At 30.6% G+C, this 24120-nt stretch overlaps 1 protein-coding gene across 5 annotated transcripts in view; it reads left to right on the plus strand.

Annotated features, from left to right (window-relative positions):
- LOC145305756 (dual specificity tyrosine-phosphorylation-regulated kinase 2-like) overlaps positions 1-24120 on the plus strand; it is a 180320-nt gene that overhangs the window by 129996 nt on the left and 26204 nt on the right. For all 5 annotated transcript variants that reach the window (XM_080147538.1, XM_080147539.1, XM_080147536.1 and 2 more), the window contains exon 12: positions 23154-23215. In XM_080147538.1, coding sequence (XP_080003664.1) covers positions 23154-23215 — 62 coding nt within the window. The remainder of the gene's footprint in view (positions 1-23153; positions 23216-24120) is intronic.

The following is a 24120-nucleotide window of genomic DNA, read 5'->3' on the forward strand; positions in this document are numbered from 1 at the left end:
GTTTAAAGGAATGTTTTCCAGAATACTTGTTTTAGCTTCGCTGTTTATGGATACGTTTGTCCTTATTTGTTGAGCGTATAATTTATAAAATATAATATATTATTACCTATAGTTCAGGGTTAACAATATGAGGTAAAATCGCAGTAATAGAGCAGCTAAAAAATAACCTAATTGCTGCCATGAATTACAAATATCTGGTTATTTCATACAAAAGAAGGTTAAATTAATCTACAACACTGCATCCCCCACCCCTCAAATTATAAAGCTGCCAGAGAAAAATCTGGGAGAATATGAATTTACTTATTCTTTTATCCGAGTTTATTTGCTTAGCAAGGCAAATAGTTAATTAGGGTTATATATTTTATGTATTTACAAAAGAATATGATGTTATATTGTTGATTTTTATGAATTATCACGTATGTTACTTATGATCTGTTAAACGGCTGTTTTTTATGAATGATTTTGAATGGTCTTAGGCAGAGAAAATTTAAACCAATTGTAAACAAAATTTTAGAAAATTGGTTAAAAATGTGTCAAAAAGCCTAAACAAAAGTTGTCTATTTTATATTATTTTTGATTGTTTAAATATGTGAACCAAATAAATTCTAGGCTTTCTTTAAAACAGTGGTTTGAGTGAATTGTATTATGACATTATATTTTAACCTTTCAAAGCCTTCTAAATTTAAGTTGAAGATTTGGTTTAGAAAACCGCTTTTTAGTGGTATGGCAGTCTTGTAAAGAAATCTATAGAATTGCAAATCATGGGCGGATTTTTAAATTTTAACGTGGAACTTTCCATTTATATTTAAGTTTATATTTCGTGCAGTTATTATATCGACCAAAGCATTTAATCATAATGTCATTGAAATGAAATTGTTTGACAAAAAATTCATTGAAAATGCTAGTCAACACATTTATTAAAAAGGGACAACCCAGAATTGAAAGATTGGGCAGCTGTCGCCCGTCCTTTGCATGACTTAGGTCAATACTCTTACCACAGAGTTTTGGGGGGTTGCTCACACCCATCTCCCCTATTTGTACACCATGTACTAATTTTATTAATTGTAAATAATGTTTATGAGGGGATAAGACAATGGACGATAAATTGATGCCCATCCCCAATATTAATAGTATATGGTATATTAATGCTGTATATTAAAAGTTTTGGTTACTATTAGTAAGAACTAATTAATAAAAATTTAATAGAAGTACCCAAGGTTAACTATAGAGCAAAAAAGTGTCTACAAAATATTGGGTACCGGTATAATTTTGGGTAACCCCCCCCCCCCCCTTCCTAATACAAATACATTAAAAAATGATAAATACTTGCCATTTTTTGCGGCAGTTGTCCTTTACGTTACAAATAATGAAATAAACATTAGTCGATCCTTTTTAGGGGCTTCTTGCAGCAAACCTGCATAAAAAAGTTCCCTATCTCTCTATCTTGGGGTCCAAATTTTTTGTCGGAATTTTGTATGCGGCCTGTGTATTGTTTTTCTCTCCTAGAACATCCCAGAATTTTTATTTCGTTCTCAAATTTTATTTCTCGTAGCGTAGCTACTTAATAAGTGGGGGTTTGTTGTTTGTTTGTCGTATCTGTCATGCTGTACGTCCTTAGAAAATTGAACATTAATGAATTCTTTTTTTGTAGGTATGTATCATCTAAAAATGAATTATATTGTTGAGTTATGTGAGGGTTAGAACAAAGGCACCAAAATTCATTTACACCCCCTTCTAAAGGCAGAGTTTCACATATAAGGATTTGGATGCTAAAAGAATTTATAGCATCTGCTTTTAAATATTGGGAGAAAGAAAGGATTGTAGATTAATCTAAACTTCATTGTCCTCTCCCTCCCTGTCTAAACTAGACTGAGAAAAATGGGTTAAAAATTATGAGTCAATTTTTGGATTGAGGGATAGAAAAATCTACCAAACTTTTAAAAGTTAGATTTATTTTTTTTAAAGCATATCATATACTATGAAAGATATAAAATATAATGAAGTGCATAATTTAGGTATGCCTATGACAATTGGTCATAATATAGAAATAAAAATATACTTGCTCACCCCTTTTTCCCTAACAAATATAGACATGGCTCGAGGGCTTTTTTACCGCTTTAACTCTTAGAAAATAAAATAGGGATCTTTTACACTTATATGCAGACGATACTTGGGTTTTCATTGGTCGGATAACCCTTTTGGGATTTCTTTTTATGTACAATGGTGACTTTTAGAACATTAAATTCTAATATAACAATTATTTTTTAAATCTAGAAATTCAAAAAACTTAAATTTTAAGCGAATTACTGAGGTTTAACCAAGTTACTCACACGTGTGGTAGGCTTAAAAACGTACTGACGGACGTACAGACATATCCATGATGTAAGGTAGATACACTGCTAACGACGATCTTTATAAAAGGGTTGTTTAAAGTAAAAGCCTTTATTATTTTTAGTACGCCTTTCTCGAAAATTATATGTTTGTTAGCGGTGCAGCTACTCTATAATTAGGAAATGTCTATATGTCTTTTTATTGTATGATTTTAAAAGTCTTTGGAAGAATTGGGCTCGAAAAAGGAGAAAAACTACTGTAAAAAATACGAAGAATCGCCCCATAAGGTGCGATGTTACGAAATGGACTATACCCGTTGTTGCTGTGTTACAAATGTACATGGTTGTTCTCGTTGGTGTTATGGGTCAATAAGATTTTACCATTTTTCAAAAACAACATCATAAGGTTTATAGCGCAGGAGAGCCATGAAATTTTGTAGTTGGTTCGTTTTTGAACCATAAGAGAACTGAATAACACAGCCTTTTAAGAGATCATAAGTAACACAAATTTATAATTTTTTTGTGAGACTTGTTGAAAAAGGTTTTATACATCAAATGAACACTCATAAAAATTTACCCCCTGCTTATTTTCTTATCTAGTAAATCAAAGGATAGGGGGAAAAAATTTTCAAAATTTTAATTTCAAGAAATTATAGGATTCTCACTTTCCACTGAACCGATATGGTTCTTCCGTAAAGCTTCTCAGAAATCTAGGGAAGGATTTAATCTATTTTTTGGGGGAGAATATTTGTCCCTTTCTCTGATTTACTATTTTACTCCTTTACTTTGTAGAATTTTGAATTGTTAAAAGATTTATGAGTCTACTGTCTACAGCGGACATGAGCACTTGGGGACAAGTATTCCAGTTTGGCTTCGAAACCGATTAATAGTCGCTGGATTAGAACCGGTCCCAGCCATACCGAAAGTCATGTATAGCATCGTATTACAGACATTTTTTACGAACAATAAGATAAAAATTGTAAATTAATACCATTTTTGAAAGCCTCTGCATTTCGCTTAACATTAGGTATAACTGCAAAATAAACTTTTCTTAATTCTCATTCAAGACGCATTAAGAGATAAATAGCAAATGATTTACAATTTATGTTTCAATTCGTGTTTTTTGGGGCATTTTTGTCTATGTCCATGAGAGGGACATCACAAGTGACATTTAAGCCCTTTTAAAATCCTTTAAAAGTGTTTTGGAACACATTTTTTTGGAGAGTTATTTATGTATTTTTAGTAGTACAGCTTCTCTACAATTTAATCTTACTTTTCGCCCATTAGAAATAAAACCTTTTGACATTATCGAAAATGCCTTTCATGGTTCGGTTTCAAATATTTTATCTATGTAATAGTGTAAAATGTAGCTGTTAGTTCAAGAAGCTTCGCTTACTATTGAATTTAATCATCCTTGTTTGTTATCAGATTTTAAAATATCTCTTTAGTAATTAATTAAAATTTTAAACTAGGATTTAAAATTGATTAAAATAGATAAAACGTAGTATTTCTCCGTTGATTTTATTTTACTGTATGAAATATTAATGATTTTTTTTTAATATTATAAAAAACTTCTCTTAAAAATGCAGTTATGCCGACAAGGTTTCAAATGTGAAAAATGTCAATTTTTATGGCAAATCTTTTGGGAGGTTAATTTTTATGGCAAATACTTTGGGGGGTAATTCTACCCCATTTCCTGTTTTATTATTTGTCAAAAGTTAGGGAGATGTTTTCAACATAGTAAAATTTTTGAGAATGAAAAAGCTTAAGCATAAAATAAGTTAATTATACTTATAAATCAATAGTTATTTAAGAATCATTGGGATAGTGTTTTATTTTTCTTAAATTCTTTGTCAAAATTATTTCTAATTATTAATTAAGTTTAATATAGGCATAGATCATTATTATTACTGCAAATGCTTTTAAAAAGTAGGTAGTAACAATCAATTTAGCGGTTCTGTAAGAATAACATTGAAGATTTATAATAGCTTTCAGGGGGGTAGATAAAAAAAGAACAAGAAAGTATTATACCTTCTTAAAAATTACATGTTTCCTTGCACAGATTTTCACTCAAAAAATTTGGGGTAAGGATAATTTACCATCCATTGTCCCCTCCCTGTATTTTCTGACATGCTTCTTTTTCAAGTGACCTTAACCCTTTTCCTTCAGTTTCATTTTTCAAACCCCCCTCCCCTCATTTTTAAGCATAGTAGCTTCTTTATAACTAAGGTTTGTCTGTACGTCCGTTCGTTTGTTCTTTCTGTATTCTCACTGTCTGGTAGGGTTTATTGGACTGTACAATTGCACTGGTGCCCCAAGTAATGTAACCACGTTATCTTAAACTTTAGCTTAAACAAACACTTTAATTAAATTTTGAATGTTTGATTACAACTAATAGTTATAATCTACAGAAATGGTAGTTTTGTTTCTTATCATGGGGGATATATCTCAATTTTTTGTAACTTTTCCTATTTCTAAGGTGGTAAATTTTTGGATTGTTAATTATTTAACTTTCATTGACTTTTCCCTAGCCCTGTGTATGTATTGTCAACAATTTAAGGCTATTTGAAGGATATAATTGTCATTTTCAACTAAAAACCTGATTTTAAATTATTAAGATTTAAGATAATGACCATTTGCCATTGTGTACTTACTTAGATTTGGACGGGCGAGTTTTGTACGAATTATACATATGTGCAATTTTCGTAAAAAAAATTACCCTCTCCTTATAATCATTTGATTTTCCTTTTATTTGCTACGCCTCTAGGGGCAATTAAGTAAAGAGAGATGCTTCATTAGGCAAAGCGAACCTTATCGGATAATTGCTGTTTTGAAGTACCTACTTAAAATGTAATTATATGCTATAGTGAAAAAGTTTGCTTCGAACTTGTAATTTCTAAATAGGATAATGTTATCTCGATAAAAAAACCATAAATGGATGATTTATAGTCATGTGATATCCATTGAAACCCCCCAAAGAGCCGCCCTTCCCAGTGTAAATATACTCTGACGTAAGAATATCAAGGTTTTTAAAACAATGCCTTTGTCTTATATCCCTCCCATTTCTGGGGTTATTACCATGTCGATATTACAGTTCATTTTATAGGAACATTGTACATAAATAGAACTATTGTGTTATATGTATTTTTACAACAGTCTTGCATTATGAGAAAATTTGTTTTGGTAGAATCCCATTAATCACATAGTGCATGACTTACTTTCCCCAACATTTGATTCATTGAATACCCTTTAATGATAAACAAAATCTTTATTATTGGTTGATAAGCTTTGAAACTGCTAATTTGATTCATTTCAGGAATAAGACAATGGACGATAGGTTTGTGTACATCCCCAATGATGATAAATAAAAAGATTTGATTAATTTTAAATTAATTACCAATATTTGTAATCCAACCTATTGGAGAACATTGAGAACCAGTATAATAAACAGTCCCCTTTCTCCTTGATCCAAAAATAAATGTAAATTAAGATGAAAAACTTTGTAAATTTAATCTTATTACACAAAAAAATGTAGAAAATATTTTGACCTTCAATGGTTGTTTTGCCAAATAAAATGATTAAAACTTATGGACATAATAAAATATGAATCATCTTTGCCGCTAGTTTTTCTACAAGTGAAAATAGATTACATTACATTGTCCTATCCCTGTAGCCCCAAAAAGAAAATAAAAGTGAAGAAAGAAAAGTAATTAAGGTTATTTTATGTTTTTAACACTTGCAATGTTTTTTTTCAAGATGCTAATAATAGAAAATAAATAGATATTTTTTCACTAGGCTAGAGCATGCTATGATAATAATAAACTTATGAAACGGATTGAATAATTTAACAGCCCTTTCCTTTAATAGCACTCCAAATATTGAGAAAAAAGTAAATCATTAAGAAGCTTCACTCATCAATTAAATGTTAAAATAAGACCTTTAAATACCCTCCCACAGTTTAGGCGAAGCTACTCAAAAACTTATTTTGGCTGTTTGTTCAATTTAAACTTTTTAATATTAAACATTATGATTTAACAAAATTAAAAATGTATTTTTGGAGATTTTTTGGACTGGCAAAAACATCACTGAAAAATTAAAATTGAAATTAGTGCGCAAAATATTTGCATGTTATTATATACTGTAGAAATTATGTAATGGTCTTTTTTGTAGCTTTACTATTTTAGAACATAACCAACCTTGTTTTAACAACAAATTCATTAACAATAAAAGATAAAGAGAGAGAAAAAATTGGACAATGAAAATTTTGTCATTTCTTCACCATAACCCAGGAATATAGGAATAGGACATTCTCATTTCTAAGATTCTTTTTTGACAACGAATAAAGGATAATGCACCTGAAGTGACTGTAGAAGATTTATCTTATGTGTGCTCTATCCCTACTTACTTAGAATTAATTGGCAAAATAGATCACTTCCAGCAAACTTTGTCCTATTATACAAAGTATTAAGATTTTTATGGTTGTCTGTTAAAATCTCACTGACCACTAAATCAATTGAGTTCTCCATTTAAGAAATCTTCACATGATCTCGGGGGCTTTTAGGTTATTTTGATTGTAAATTTATGTTTTTTTTATAGGTGGTTTTAGGCTGTATTTTGTACCTCCTTCCATCTTCAAAATAAGAGCCCCGAGATGCTAGGGTCGCATCCGCTACTTCAGTTAATATCAAAATTATTATCAGAAAAATGAATGGTTGAAAAGTTTATCCTCTCATGCCTGAAAATGACCTTCATAGCTTGTAAAACAAAGGAGCTTTGAGAGAATGCAAAAATCTTGTGGATGGGGATGGACATGCTGAAAAATCTAAATTATGCATCTTTGGGACTTCCAAAACCGTTGTCTCCAAAAAGTTTGTCTGTGTGTTACACATTTAGGGAATGGGGTTTTGCAGGGAACATATTTGGACCCATGATTATTGGTGTACTTTTATTTGAATGGCATTTGAAAACTAATCTTATTATTTTATTGATTTTACGTCAACTACATTGCATGGAATAATATTAGATTTGCTGGTTTACAGCTTGACTTACCAATTATTTTAAATTTTACCTACTTATGACAGGTGTCCCATATTTTTTTTACTTTTCATATTGACCTATCCAAAAGTTTTGGTCGATTGTGCATTTTTAAGTAAAAATAAAATGCATTATGAAAAACCACAGATACACACACACACACATCCATACACAAGCACACATACATACACAAACTCACACACACACACACACACACAAACACACACACAAGCTTAGCAAGATTTAAATATTGGTAACTAAGCAAAAAAGAAATTAAATTATCTGACTGTAAAATTAATTTACATCTTTCTTTTATTTATAAATATAATATTGAGAATCATAAAAGATTTTCAGGGAAGCTTCACTTATAATCTCTTTATCCCAGCATTTAAACCATTAATTTTCACCTTTGTTTATAATAAAACAACAAGGATGACTACATCCATAAATTCTAAATGATTTATATACATTTTTAAATGAATACGCCGTTCAACTTATATAAAAGTGTAAGAAATGAAAGTTATGAAAATGATAAAATCATTAACTTTAAAAAAGTACTTTTTAGATAATTTATTTTTTAGACATCTGCTGGTTCTTATCTTTATATGACTCGCTTTTTAATTCAGTACGTGTAGGTAATGAATTTGAAAAGTTTTTTTGTGAAAAAAAATGGTCTAATTTCATTTTTGGTTGCGGATTTTTTTTTAATTTCAAATTTCAACTTGTCCTTAGAAACAGAACCAAACTTTACTGGTAGGACATGAACCTTTTTAATAGCCTATTAAAAAAAGGGGTATTGAAAATACAGCGAGGTGAAAAGGGTGTAAAAAAAAGTTACCCGCTGAGTGACTTACATTTATTGTCAGTGCAGAAATCTATCCAGTTTTTGGTTCATTAAATCAGTTCGGAAATTTTCATTAAAAAGTACAAGGGGTAGCAATTAATTAATAGCCGATACATACACATAACATTTAGAGTAGCTGCGCTTCTGAAAATCAATGTTGTAGGTCTATTAGATATAATTAATAATGTTAAGTATTGGTTATAGCGCCATATGCCACGCTATACTTATAGCTTATAGTAGATATATGCTTTAAATAGGAGGTAGACGTCTGTATTGGTCGAAATTCAGGGAAACAGGAATTGGTCATTTGACTTCAGATTTTTCCTAAATAAATTCTGCATTAAAACATTCAGTAGACATACAAATTAAGGATGAAAGAAGTCTTCCAAAAAACTGTGTCTTAGCGATTTTCTAAAAGTAATTAAACTTATTTACAGTATTTCCGCGGGGTTTATTTGTTCATATGATATCTTTCTGTTAAATATCATTTTATTCGTGATTTTTTGTTAACCTTGGACCACTTGAATGCAATTTTATTAGAACCAATAGATAAGTGTTCGTACGAAATAATTTTAAAAAATGGTTTTAAACATTTTAAAACATTTAAGAATGATGAGCATCTTGGCCAAATCAAGCCCCTCATGATTTACCCCTGTATCTTCAAGCCGAAATAGAACTAATCGAGTACTCTTTCTAATTGTGGGGGAATGTTTGGACACTTATACAGTGTGTCGATCGATGACCCAGCAAGAAATTTTAAATAAGGAAATTTAATCCAAGGTGTTTAAGAAAGAGTTCTGCATTACTTTTCAGTGGTAGCCCAATGGAAGTTAGATTTTATTTTCCATCAATTTTGATGAAAAGAATCTTCCAATCACCTATCCCAACATTAAGTAGAAATTAGAAGAAGGTTTTGGAGAAGTGTTTAACTAGGTGCTTTGTCTTTCATATTCTAATATTTTTTTTCTCAAAGAAGCAATTTTGTTTTCATATCTGTGGAAATAGTTAGGGAAAAGGATATATATTTTGCCTCTCATTTTTGTGAATTTTTTTTCCTACATACTATTAATTAGCAATATTTCAAAATGATTCTAGATCCTTTATTGGTTTTGGATCTACTGCAGTTCACGTTAAAATATTGCTGGTAAACAATATTTCCAAAAATCTATTAATTTTAAAAGCTACTAGCTGCCAAACGGCTGAACGTACAGATCATACCCGCACACTATTTTAAGCGGCATAAGAAGGCCTACAAATAATCTGGAATAGCCAAGATCCAATTATGCACAGGGAAAGCTTCACTGAAGAAAAAACGCGTAAAATAGGTCTTTTTCGCGTATTTCTCTGCTTTATGGCTTACCAGCAATATTTTACCGTGAACTTCAGTAGATGCTTGGTTTTATTAGGATTAAGAATCTTGTTGTAGATTAATTAAACTGCCATGGTCCTCTCCCTCCCTGGAGAAATGTCTCTCTCTGTGTCTTGTAATTTATCGATACTTTGGGTCAACATAAATTTTGTTTAGGGAATTAAATCTTTTCCTTTTTTTGTCATTTTATAACGTGTTTTCACAGGCAGGGATAGGACAATGGATTGTCCGGGAGTCAAAAATTCTTTTGATAATAAAGCACACATTCTTATAAAATGGTCCTTAGTATTCTTTTGGGACGGGGTGGAATCAATACCAAGCCTCGTCTAAAAAAATAACCTAAACCCACCCCAAAGATTCACTTTATTGGATGACTCAATCGGTTCAATGGTTATCTTTATCTACACACAAAAAAATAGATAGTAAAAAGTTACAAACTTTTAGATATCCATTTCGCCCTGGTTAAGGAAGGTTAGGTTAAAATTTAATTATCCCCCGGGCGAAAGCTTAGCCATAAGATTTAAATAAGAATTTTAATTCATTTATTACGAGGGAAAGACAAATTTTCTGGAAAAAATAATAGAACAGGACAGAAAAAGATTTCACAATGAGTCCACTGAGGAATTGAAACTGGACCATATAATATAAAAGTTCCTAAATTAGTTGTCACATCTGCTCTTATTAAAATCAATCAAAAGTCTTTTAAATCAGATACTGTTTTTAAATCTCTGTTATGGGTCCCAAATCTCTTAGATTTTAAAGTTTAAATGGTCTAGTTTTTGTTACCCAACCTAGTAAAATTCGTGGATCCTAAACTGCATAGGTTTGTGTCCTGAGCAAAATTTTACATTCTCAAATGCTTTTGAATTATCATCATATTTAATTAAATTCTATTTTCTTCGAGGCTAGATGCATAGCAATAGGAATGAAATGGGGACAGAATTTCAGCTCATTGGATCATGTATTATGTACTAGAAGGGATTATAAATTTATTAGTACCCAAAGTTTTATTAACACGTTTTCTTATTTGTTGTCTTAAAAACTTCTATAGAATATTGGTGGTTGGTTCATAACATCAGTACCCAAACTTTTAAACCAATTATTTGCAGATTCATTAGGGACATACATCAATTTATCGTCCAAAATATTGGGGAGGGGAGTTGAGGATTGTTTTATAGTCCAGTGATATATTTCTGTATCTTTTTAATGTCTTGAAATTAACCTAATGGTTACAAAGGTTCAAAAAACTAAACCTTTTTAATAAAAGTCATCGATTGGCAGAAAAGTAGAGTGATATATCCTACCCATATTCCCCTTTTCTTTTTAGTAAGGTGCAAACCTATCCAGGGCTAGTCAAATGACAATAAATGATAAAATCTTACACTCTATTCATATGCGTAAAATTCTGCTTTAACAGAGCTGATAAATATGTGTAGAGAAAAGAAAGGGATGTAGAATTATTAACTTCTCCCTACCTGAAACAAACCTAAGACTCAAAATAAAGAGGGAGGGAGGGGACATTGAGCTGTTTATTACACTAGTCTCCACAGTTTTGTAATGTCGTATTCTTATTCGTTGACTCAACAACATTTGGGACTTTACTTAATTTTGTTTGGTTGGTTCATTAAGTCAATTGTCCAAAAGTTTCAACGACTATTTATAATTTACAGAAGGGGTCATTTTGTGCATCATCATGGGCATCAATTCATCGGGCATTGCCATATCCCTTTAGATCCCTGCTAAATAAAAGTTTATATTTTGCTCTCTTCTGGAAAATGATCAAACTTTCATGAAATCTAAATTTTACAGCTTGACACACTGGGGTACATCTTAAAATAATCATTTTTTTGAATGCTTTTTATTATTAAATCTATTTTAAGGCTCTTTTTAGTTTTTGGACTAATGAAAGTATTTTTAAAAACCTTTTTGTTCTTACATTTTTAAATATTTTGGCCAAAACTTTAAAAATCAAACAGTGTATTTAGATGGAATAACTAATAATAAGCCTTTCTCAATTAAAGTCGCATGTATTCATGAAACTTATCTGGTTTAAAAATGATTTTGGCACATTGTGATATTTTCTCTATAAAAAAGGTGCATTTTTCAGCTTTACATATATCTCTCTCTTTCTCTTGATTAATATTTAATTGTATAAAAACTTTTTTTAGAAAAAAGGGAAGTTTTATAAAAATTTTATGAGATATGACATCTGCAAAGAACTATTTGGCCTACAATTTTTTACCATTTAATATATTATTCACTTTTATAAAAAAAAATATTGATATTGTTACCTAGCTATACAAGAAAGAGTGAGATATTTTTCATTAAATTATTCTTATATTCTTTTTTTCATTATAGGTAAGTTTTAAAAAAGATTATTAAGCCAACATTTTGTGAAATTGAAGTGAAAAAACATGAAATAAGTGATAAAATATATAAGAGACGTGAAAGACCATTATTTTATAATTCTAAACTAGTGAATAATAATTCTACTTAAAATTGTTTATATAGCATTTTCTTTAAATTTAAATTTTTCTCCACTTTTAAGAGTAGTTTAAAAAGTATACTTTCAATGAACTGTGAATTTTCGCTTTCTTTTTCAATCTTGTTTATTTCAAACTAACCTAAGTTTGACATCTAAAAAGTGCCTTAAGGTATTAGAAAAGGCAAACTTCATATTAGAGAGTGTAGGTTAGATATTTTAAGTCATTTGAATCTTTTTATGTTAGGAAATATTATAGCAGGTTATGTATTTTCTTTCACCACTTTCAGAAATTTATAAATATCAATTCCTTAATATATTTTCGTATTGCTCTGTGACTCAGGGACCTAAAGGGATAAGATAATTGCCATTAAATTGATGTACATACCCAATGATGGTACACACAAAATTACCCATTCTTAGCAATTTATGGTTAAATTAATTGGACACTCAATCAATCAAATCTAAATAAAAGTCCCCAAAGTTTTCAGCCAACAAATAAGAAAACATTATTATAAAACTTTTGGGACTAGTGTAACGTCCCCTAAATCAGTTCCCTTTTTACTGCTTATCTAGTTCTTTGAAAATTGTTCATCCTTGTTCTTTTAAACCACATTTCCTTTGACCAAAACGGACTTTTTACCCATTTACTCCAACCACAACAAAAACTTCTGTTTTGACTCAAAGTTGTCTACATTAATTGCATGTGATCCAATTTTGAATCTGAATTTCACTTTTTCATAAAAGAAGAGTTCTAATTTTTGGTTTATTGGTAACACATATATATTGTTTAAAACATGTGTAAGTTTATAATATGAAACCCCTTTTTACACGTGAATTTACACTAGCATGCCTTGATTCCAATAGATTATGATCGCAGAATGTTTGTCCCTCCCACCACATGCACTGCATCTTAATTTACCAGAAATAATTGAGACGCTCACAATTTATGGCTAAACGTTCTAAACTCAAAAATTTCACTTTTTTTCTTTCCTTTTTAAAATCAGCTATTTATAACGAAGCAGCGGCTATATAACTTGGTAATGTCTGTATGTCTTTCATAGTAAATATATGAATATTATATTTATTGTACTACAATGGAAGATATGCGTCTGATTTGTTTTGCGGATTTTTAAATTTTAAGTTGTGACGTTTTTTTTGAGCTTTTTCATTTTAGTTCAATGTTGATACTAATGGACAGTATAGCTCTTGTTAAACTGTTTATTAGGGTTTTTGAAGATTGAAATAGGGAAGGAAAAAAAGAAATTTAGGGTCATAAAACTCCTTTATAAAAGATCCTTAATGTTTGGGACCATTTTGAAAAGGTTCATAATGGCCAACTTAATGGTTGTTTAAAAAGAAATTTTTAGTTTAAAGGCTAAATTGATAAAATCACAATTTCTTAACATTATGAAGGGTTTATATTAAGAAATCTACAAAAAAATAAGTTTTGCTTTTGCAATATTTCTGTAGCCATAATCATTAAATGTATTTTGATAATATTCTTCATGAAACTATCCCTTTCTGATGTATTACGCAGCTAAAATCTATGAATATTCTTAATGGAAATATCCCTTTTCATGATATAGTGTCTCAATATGTGGGCCCAATCCAAGAAAAAAATTGGGGAAATTTATCATACGCAAATTAAATGCATAATATTCACGAACATGAAAAAATATTTCCTTGGCTTTTAAGGGTAGAGTTTGTTTCTGCTTTGTTAATAATAGCAGCTACGCCCCTAGAGGCTTCTAGTTCCATTTTATGAAAGAGAGGGGAAGGCAGTTTTAATTTTTAAAAATTAATGTGATAAACCTTTCCTGGACCAATAAAAAGCTACACTGTAAAGAAGATCCATATGAGTTCGATGGTTAGTGAGATATTACGCTACAGAGACACACCGACAAACATCCTGTTACTTGCTAAACTGATAATATTTTTATTAAAAATAAAAATAATTTCTAATGTGGTACTAATGTTTCACCCATAAATGTTTATAAGTAATTAATGAATGAAACTTACCAGTTCAGTAAATTCATTTATATTCGGTGGCTCACACTGAAAAGCGTCAAAAATCGATATTATCGATTTTCAATTACTAATGCGAGTAGAATTAAACCCCACTTTTTATACATGTACGTTAAGTTAAAATGAAAATGAATCGGCATTTTTAATTGTGAATGTCATTAGCCACTTTTATTAAATGATGCCGATATAAATCGTTGAAATATGTCAATACTTAGCCTCCTGGTTCAACATTCAGACACAAAATTCGAAATAACTCAAAATAAATCTAATTTTATAAATTCTGCGTCTAAAATAACCCAAATGCCAATTTTGAAATATTTACCTTTTGTTAAATGAAGCATTAAAATTTTGAGGTGTCCCCAATTTTAACTTTTCAAACGCCGGCAGTCATAAAATATAAATGCTCATATGACAATGGTCTAAAATTGTGCAAAAGGAAATAATATTGTTCCAAGTCAATAAATTGGGCCTTAAACTTAACAAATGATTAAACCCAGGTAGGTAGGGGATATTAAACTGTTTATTTAGTATGTAAAGTTTTATAGTTAAGTTTTCCTATTCGGATTGTAAACTCTGGGTTGGTTGATTTGTTGTTTCATTTAGTGTCTAAACGTTTCAACCAATAGATTAAATCTACAGAATGGATTATTTGTATACAATCATTGGGATCTTACATCAATATTTCGTACATATTCGTTCATGATTTATGGCAAAACTCCTAAATCAATGACTTTAACCCACTGTGCAATGCACTGTTCATACAGTAACAGTGACAAAAAATTAGAAGTGTAAAAAAAATAATGCTTTTAAGCTACTGTGAATAAACAATACAAAAAGTTATATTTTTAAAATTTGAACCCAGTGTGCAAAATCCATAGTTTTTAACCTACAGAAATACAATAACAGTGGCAAACAAATGGAAGTGAGAAAAATGTGAAGAGACAAAAAAGTTGTATTTTTTTAATTTCAAAAACTTTTTATTTGAACCCAATGTGAATGCATTGAAATACAGTAACCGTGGCAAATAATGGGGCTATAAATCTTACTTATAAACATTACAATAAGGTCACAGAATAGATCATATTTAACTTTAGAGCTTGTATTATGTCTACATTATTTGTTATTGTATTATATCAATAAATGTTTTAAAGGTGTGGATGTATAACCCAGACAAATACCTGGATCCAATTGCTAACCAATTGGTTTCAGCCTTTCTGTAGCGACTTAGCTGTGTTAATATTTCCCACGTTATTGGCTGATATACAAAGCCCCAATTGAAAGTCAGCACAGGGTCCACGGGGTTAGGTAGGGACATGCAGTTATTTAACCCCTTCCCCCTTATTGTTTTACCATAATATTATATCTACTTTCTTATTTCATATTCAAATAATTACAGAAATTCTTAAAATTTTACATAATGTCGATAAGTAATAAGAGCCTGCAATGCAAGTACACACTAATATTTAAAATTGTGGATTTTTGCATTATTTTGATGGATTTTGAATTAAGCCGGAAACATAGAAAGGTTTTTATTAATATTTCCTTTTATGATACTTTTTCACAAAACATTACATAAGCCTTTGTTTTGACAAAATCGATTCTACTAAAAATGTAAAAAAGGAACAGAATTTTAATTTGGAAACCCATTTTTTTGCTTTCATAAATAACAAAGAAATAAAGTAGAAAAGGGTGAAAAAAATATTATTATAAAAATTTAGTTTTTTGATTTAAAATGATATTGAACATTATATTTTCATTTTATAAAAGCCTTGCTTTTAATCATAATAAATAGAACATTAATTTTTTAAACTGCACTTAAAAGACACGATTTTCTATATCATCTGACAAACATTTATAAATCAGAAATAAAGAGACTGTTATACTAAAAATATGATCTTAATTTAAACAAAACGTATTTTATATCTTATAAAGAAAAGGTGATATAATGTTATTTAAAAAGAATTGTTTTAAAAGGCGGAAATAATTGAGGATTTTTTCCCTTCAGGATAGATATCTCTCTAAAAAAGATGGCGCAAATGACTTTTTAAATGTCTTTTCTAAGGCCTTCATCATTGTTTGTGTGTGTGTGTGTGTGTGTGTGTGTCTGTGTATGCTTGTGAGCGCAGCTACTCAATTATTTGATTTTTTTATAAGATATTAAACCCAGGAAAAAAGGGATATAACACTTGACCCAACTCTGTTATCATAAAAAGCCCAAGGAACGTCCAAGCCTTTGAGGGGGTTAAAATGAGGGAGTTCAAAGGTTTTAGGGGGGTAATCTATTGTATTTTTAACATCCCTTTACCGCACCCTTGGACGTCTGTATATAATCATATTAACACGGATTTAGCTTAAAATTATTTGATGGATAAAATTAACTTTTCTCTCCCAAATTAGTTAAAGACATTAAACAAATATTTTAGAGAGAAATAATATTATTTATTGTCCTATCAATCCCTAAATTCCTTATTAATGTATTATTTACCGGAAGCCAGACTGCGTTAGAAAAGGCGTCCCTACAATTTATTGGAACAGTAATGTTTTTTAGCAATTATATCGAAAGAATTGATAGTTAACAAGGATGACAACATCCATAAAAGCGAAGCACTGAAACGGTAGGACAAACGGACATTAATACTTGTATAGTGTCTGAACTGAATAATCAGAATATAAAAGTATAAGATTCGAAGCAAAATTGTAAGTAAATTTGTTGAAAAACTGCTTGATACAGGATAATGTTTATGGACATACTTACATCTTTAGGGCTTGATTATAGAGTTGCTTCGCTTAAAATATTGTTCTTTGTTGTCCCAGGAATCAATATACCAAATATCAGATCAAACGGATAATTAGATCATATAAAAATTCGTTGTTAAAAAAGTAGAAAAATCAACATGTTTAAAATGGACGTACGGATATTCTGGTAATGATTATAGAGTTGCTACGCTTTCTAAATCGTACCTAACTATTACAGGAATTACCATGCAAAATTTGAAATCGATAGGACAATTCTAACATGCTTAAATTAACGAATAAAAGCTATTTAAAAAAGTAAAAAAATCAACATGTTTAAAATGGACGTACGGACATTTGGGTAATGATTATAGAGTTGCTACGCTTTCTAAATCGTACCTAACTACTACAGAAATCACCATGCAAAGTTTGAAATCGATAGGACAATTCTAACATGCTTAAATTAACGAATAAAAGCTAACTATCTCGGACGGACGTACGGACGGACGTACGGACGGACGGACCGACCCTAATTATAGAAAAGCTTCGCTTTTAAAAAGCTTCGCTTTTAAAAATGGGGTTTTAGTTAATATTTGTTTGCTACTAATATCCGTTTCTTTCTTGGACTGTTGGACGTTTAATTGTACCAAAATTAAAGTCTTTGATTGCAAAACCTTTCTTTGGAAGACCTTATTATTGATGTTAATGAGCCAAGTCCTCCACTCTTACAACCATGTATTTTACACGTTTTTTTGCTGAGACTTGAAACTATCACCTCCCAAGTAACTATCAGACGCTTTTTTACTAGCCGCGCATTTAGCCCATGTGTAGGAACAGCTTAGAAAATGTTACTGCAGGAAATAATAAAGATTTGTCAAATTGTGACACTATTTTTGGGAAAGCGAAGCTTTTCCATAATTTGTATTTGCTTGTTTGTTAGAAAGGAGAGAAAGGTAAATTATTAATGAAAATAATATACTTGGTTTAAATGCTAGAAAAGTAAATAAAATATACCAATGTAAAGATAGTTAAGAATAATCATATACTAGAGGCTACGCCTCTAGGAGTGGTGAGGGGAAGTTGACTTACCCGCCCCCCGCATTTTCTTATTTAGCCTGTAAAGAAAAATTAAATATGTTTTTCTGGGGTTTTTTTTTGTAGTGGAGAATTCTTTTGGGAAAGTGGTAGTACCCCCTCCCAAAATAGTTATAAACATTCACTTGACCTCTAAGGTGCTACACTGTAAAGGAGAACCATGTCAGTTCAGCGGTTAGCTAGATCCTTTGGTATATACACAGACACACATCCTATTATTTCTTTAAAGGGATGAGACCATAACAGCACTTAAATTATTTTTCATAGAACATTTTCTGTTTTAAAAAATTAGGGCGTTTCAACTTTAAGCTTCCAATTCAAAAATTGATCTAAAATTGATTTGGAACAAAGGAGGAGAAAGTGAGAGAAAAAAGAGAGAAAGGAGAAATAGGGAGAGAGAAAGAGAAAAAGAGACAAAGAGAATTATTTTTTTTTGTAAAAAGATGGTTAAAGATAAGGAAAAACTACCTATCTATTTTAATTATTTTTTAAAAAGAAGTTCATTTTAATCGTCATTTAAGTTAAACTGCTAAAATTAATTCTTTTTAAATACCGAAGACAATTAAGCCAAAATAGTTTTCTAATGGATTAACACCCCCTTAAAGAATGGCTGTGCACGCCACTTAAACTTGCTACATACATATTGATATTGAATATTTATAACGTATGTATCAGCATATGGTACATACAAATCAAGGTTAGAAAATGCTTTAGGGGTTCAACCACAGAAGAAAAAATCTGAGAAGCATTGGAATCATAGAATTAGATTGGAATAATCTGAATAATAAAATATACAATTATTTAATTCTATAACAACGTATAGGTAAAAAAAGTGGTCCTTTAATTGCATTTTGTAGTTTGTAGCAAATTTATTTATTTATTGAAAAACACAATCCAAGAACAACACATCCATAGATAGAATCAAAATAAATGGTAAATAGAATTTAATTAAATATTAATATTGTCCAATGACTAACAGGAAGTGTGGGGACATTGGGCTGTTTATATTACTCTAGTCCCCAAAGTTTTATGATAACATTTTTTTTCGTTGGCTCAACAACTTTGGAGATTTTAATTGAAATTTGATTTATTGGTTAAATATGTTGAGTATCCTAACGTTTCAATCATTAAAAAAGGGCTTTTTTTGTGTTTCATCAATGGGGATGTACATCAACTTATTGGTCATTGTCATATCCCTTTAGATCCCTGAATGTTTAGCACCTCAAGATTTTTTAATAGTTATTTCTCGTATCGTATTATAAACGGCTTTCCGCGGATATAGAATGTACAATTATAAGATTAAAACTAGTTTTTTTAGCCCCGTGGTGCCGAAGGCACCGGCTAAAAAAAACTAGTTTTAATCTTATGATTGTACATTTCTATATTCGTAGAAAACTGGATATAATACGATGCTAGACATAGTTTTTTCGTATGGATAAGAACCGGTTCCTATCCACCGGATTCGAATGAATACGAGAAAAATTCTTACGACTAGGTGTGGCTGGTTGCTATATCAATGAATTTTAAATTTGCCTTCCCCTGATTTTTCCAAAATTCACTGAAATGATAATTGGCAGTTTTCTTTATGATTATAGGATAGGAATATTGGCCAAAAAAATCTTCACAAATAAAAAATTCAAAAGTTCGAAAATAGGGTTACTTAGGGTTTATTAATAGTTATTTATCGCATCGGGTTATAGACAGCTTTCCGCGGATATTAAAATTAAGAACTAAAAGATCAAAACCAGTTTAAAACAGAACTTTTTTTTCAATATTCGTGGAAAATACATGATTTTTCAGTATGGTTGGGGATGGTAATCGTTTTAGAAGCCGTGCTGGAAAATTATTTTAAATTTGCTCGCCTATCCTTTATTCCTGAACTTTTTTATATTGGTTCTCAACCCAAAGATCACGATGACATTTCAAAGCTAAGTTTATGTAGCACAGCTACTCTATACCTAAGATTTAGTAGAACTGATTGACACTTATCTTAACAATGTTCGATTCGTGTGGTTTATAAACATTGCGTGTAACAAATTTACTGTACATTACTTCATTGTCTTCTTTTCAATCATCATGTTCTTGAAAAATTGCTGAACTTTTTATGGATATAAGGGGGGGGGGGGTGGGGGGGGGGGGTTAATGCAACCATCTCGTAATCAGTGAGCAAATGGCACTTATAATTCGAATTTTTATCTGGAATTTTGTATGAGTAATCCTTAGTAGGTCTATTTTCACTAAATTGAACAAAAAGTTGGAAAAGTAACAGCTAACGGCTGGCGGCTCAGCAGTTTAGCCATTTTTAAAACTATTTTCAAGGGAAATCATCACGAAACCTATCCCTACATAATACTCTATGCTGCTCCAAAACGTTTTCAAACGGTTCTAGCCGCTAGTTGCTGGTACTAGAAATCTAAAAATGTTTTTTTTGTATCATTTCACATTGATTCCTACATAATTTATGGCAGGTTTGCCCTAAAAATAGCCAAAAAACGGCTAAACGGCTGAGCCGTTAGCCGTTACTTTTTCAACTTTTTGTTCGATTTAGGGAAAATAGTCCTACCAAGGATTACTCATGCAAAATTTCAGATCGAAATTCGAATTGTAAGTGCCATTTGCTCACTGATTACGAGATGGTTGCATTACACCCCCCCCCCCCCTTAGCCTTAATATTTATTTCATTATCTTATTTTCTTTATTTTTTACTCAAAGGACTTGTATGCTGAAAAAAAATACTGGAAAAGAAACGATTTCGGACGAACACTTAATTTCAGACAGTACAAACGAACATTTATACTTGTAGGGTGTCATAGCTCAACAACTTATTATTCGAATAATTATACAAAGATTGAAATCGTTAGGATAATTCTAACATGCCTAATTGCATAAATTGCTCTTAATAAAAGACTAAGTTATCTTTTCTTTGTTAGGTTTTTTCTTATCTAATAAGATTAGCATTATGTGAAGATAAACTCTTTAAATATCCATCATTGACCTACCCCTGTGCTATGAAAGAAGTGGCCCTGAAAGTTTACAAAGATGTTAATATTTCTAGGATGTTGTACTTTTATCTGGGTAAACTAGAGTAAAAAAGATATATTATCTAATCTTTTCTGCTTTCACGGATTTATGGATGTACTAATATTTATTTCAATTATATGCAAAATTCTACCATTTTGACAGATATTAAAAATCAGGGGAAAAAGGTTGTAGATAAATCATTATTCCTTGCCTCCCTGTGACATTTTACTTTTCCTGTGAAACCTATTTAGAAAAGACATACTATATACATAATACATATATAATATGTCCTATTATATAAAGTAGTAAGCGTTTTTTGTCTGTCCCGAAGGATCTCGCTAACCGCTGAACCATTCGAGTTCTCCTTTACAGGGTACCTTCTCATAGGTCCTGGGAAGGTTTATAACTATTTTATTGGGGGGATGAGACACCCCCTCCCAACCCAAAAAATAACCCCCTCAAATAATTTTTTAACAAAATTTTCTTTTATATCTAAAATACAAAAATTAGGTTGATAAAACCTCCTGGGGCAAAGCCCCTAGAGGCTAGGGGCGAAGTCGCTAGTAGAAAATAAAGGACAAAGTTTTAATTTTGCAGGGGTAGGTCAATTGTAAATAAACTTTATCTTAAGATTAATTCTGCATGAATAATCAAAAAAAAATTAAATCCGACTAAGCTATATGATCTAGCGTAAAATGATCTTAAGTTTTTTTTTTAAGTAAAAATAATACATTAAGTGATAAAAAGCAATATTTAAAATCCATCAATAAACATATTCCAAGTAGTAAATAAATTAATATCCAAGCTTAACTCTCTCTTTCTATGGCTGGCCTGGGTGAGATAAAAAAAAATGAAAATGTAGGTTGAGAGAGAAACTGAGCAAATATATAATTTGCCCAAGCTTTTTATAGATTCTATCATAAATGTTTATAGAGAAATACTTTATATGAAGGACCCAAAAGGATTGTATTAAGTAAGTAGATTTTTCTTGAATAATTAGTTTTTATCAATTAGTTGTCAAAAAATGTTTATTAATAGTTTACTATGTTGTTTTCAAAATCTATAAATCATTTTCAGAAATCTTTCTTACAGATCCTTATAATTACGATAAAATTGTTAATATTTTTTGGCGCGAAACTGATGTTTGTTGGGTAAATAAATTATGTAAACATTGCCCCCTCTATTATTATTCATTGCATCCTGTCACAGTTTATACTTACTTGGTCGGTATTTAGGCCACGGTGTGTGTGTGTGTGTTTGTGTGTGATACAGTGAGGACAGCTAGCAAACACAGCTGTTTCAGAGGCCGGCCGGGACTGAAGAGAGGCTGGTGGGGGGAAAAAGTGGGATAGAAGGGGGATTTAGACAGATATAGTACCTTAACAGAGATCAGCTGATTTTGATAGAGGGGGAACTGACTCAGGGTTGCAAACTTTTAATATTTGCAAATTAAATTATCAAACTTAATTAGAGTTATCAAAAGTTTTATTTTTTAAGGAATTTTTCGAAACAAATGAAAAATCTTCTAAATTATATTTTGGAAGCCATGTTGGAAAGGTAATCAGGAAGGGAGCGGTTCTATTTAGATCAGCTGATTTAGATTTTCTCTCAAATACAGAGCTCCCCTCTTATTCCAATATTTATGTACAGAATATATTATCTAGATAGATATAGGATATAGCGTAGAAGGGAAAGAAAGATTTTAAATTTGGTAGATTTTTTTTGGGAAAGGATAGATTTTTTTACTTTCTTAGAAAATGGAAGATGAAAATTTTTGACTGTTTTCCTTACCATGGGAGGGGTTCATAAGTTTTTAGATACTCAAAAGCTACCTGTTCATTATTCTATAGTTGTCTCTGCTAAATAAATGCTGAAACGCGGAACCCAAATAAACCAAAATGGGAAGGTTACTATCAAATAGAATCTTCCTTCCCTTTTAAAACCTGAAGGGCCGAGGCTTAAAGGAAGATAAAGAGAGAGAAAGGGATAAATTTAAAGGAAATTGTATTATTTTTTTTCTAGAGTTAAATTTAGGAAGGGTGAAAAATTTAAAAAGAATTTATCCTAAACAATTTTATTTTGTTTTTTATTTAAAGAAATACATTTATATTTGATTCATCTTATTCATATAGTTTTGGCAAAATGGGATTAGAAAATGCTTAAATTATTCTGTTTTTATCATGATTGCTATAAATTGACATATTCAAAAAATTTCAGGTAATTGACTTCGGATCAAGCTGCTATGAGCACCAACGTGTGTACACATACATCCAAAGCAGGTACAGTGGAAACTTGTTTCTCGTATTCATTCGAATCCGGTGGATAGGAACCGGTTCTCATCCATACGAAAAAACTATGTCTAGCATCGTATTATATCCAGCTTTCTACGAATATAGAAATGTACAATCATAAGATTAAAACCAGATTTTTAGCCGGTGCCGTCACCTCGGGGCTAAAAAAACTAGTTTTAATCTCATAATTGTACATTCTATATCCGCGGAAAGCCGTTTATAATACGATGCGAGAAATAACTATTCCAGTATGGCTTCCAAACCGATTTAATATCCGCTGGATTAAAACCAGTTCTCAGCTATACTTAATAATCATGTATAACATCGTATTACAGCCAATTTTCCAGGAATATTAAAACAAAAATAATAAAACATCAAAACCAGTTTTGTTAGACCAGGCCTTCGGCCTCTCGGGATTGACAAAAATATCCGCGAAAATCTGTCTATAATACGATGCTATGAGTAATTATTCTTTGTTGTATATTTATTGTCGAAAACGAATTTGACGGACAGACTATCGTATATCTGACCTTATGTAGTAACTACACATCTACATTTTTACATTTAAAATATTTATTTCATTTTGAAACAATATACAAGAAAAAATTAATAGTAAGGTTATAGATTTTGGGTTAAGTTAACAAGATAGTTTTACAAATGGTAATTTTAATAATATAATATTATGACTTATGCAGTTAGGAAATTTGAAAAATTGGATATGAGATCGTTTTCTAGGCCTGCTTTCTCAAGAAGTTTAAAGGTAAATTGAGTTACTAACAGAGAGTGTGCAAACAAATTATTTTCATTCCAATTTAAAAATTTTTCTTCTTTACTGATTTTCATTGATCTATCTTTAGCAGCTAATATAAGGTGTGATAATTGAATATACTCAT

The sequence above is a fragment of the Acartia tonsa genome, chromosome 14 (assembly GCF_053477335.1).
Source record: "Acartia tonsa isolate MP-2025a chromosome 14, ASM5347733v1, whole genome shotgun sequence".
Lineage (NCBI taxonomy): Eukaryota > Metazoa > Arthropoda > Copepoda > Calanoida > Acartiidae > Acartia > Acartia tonsa.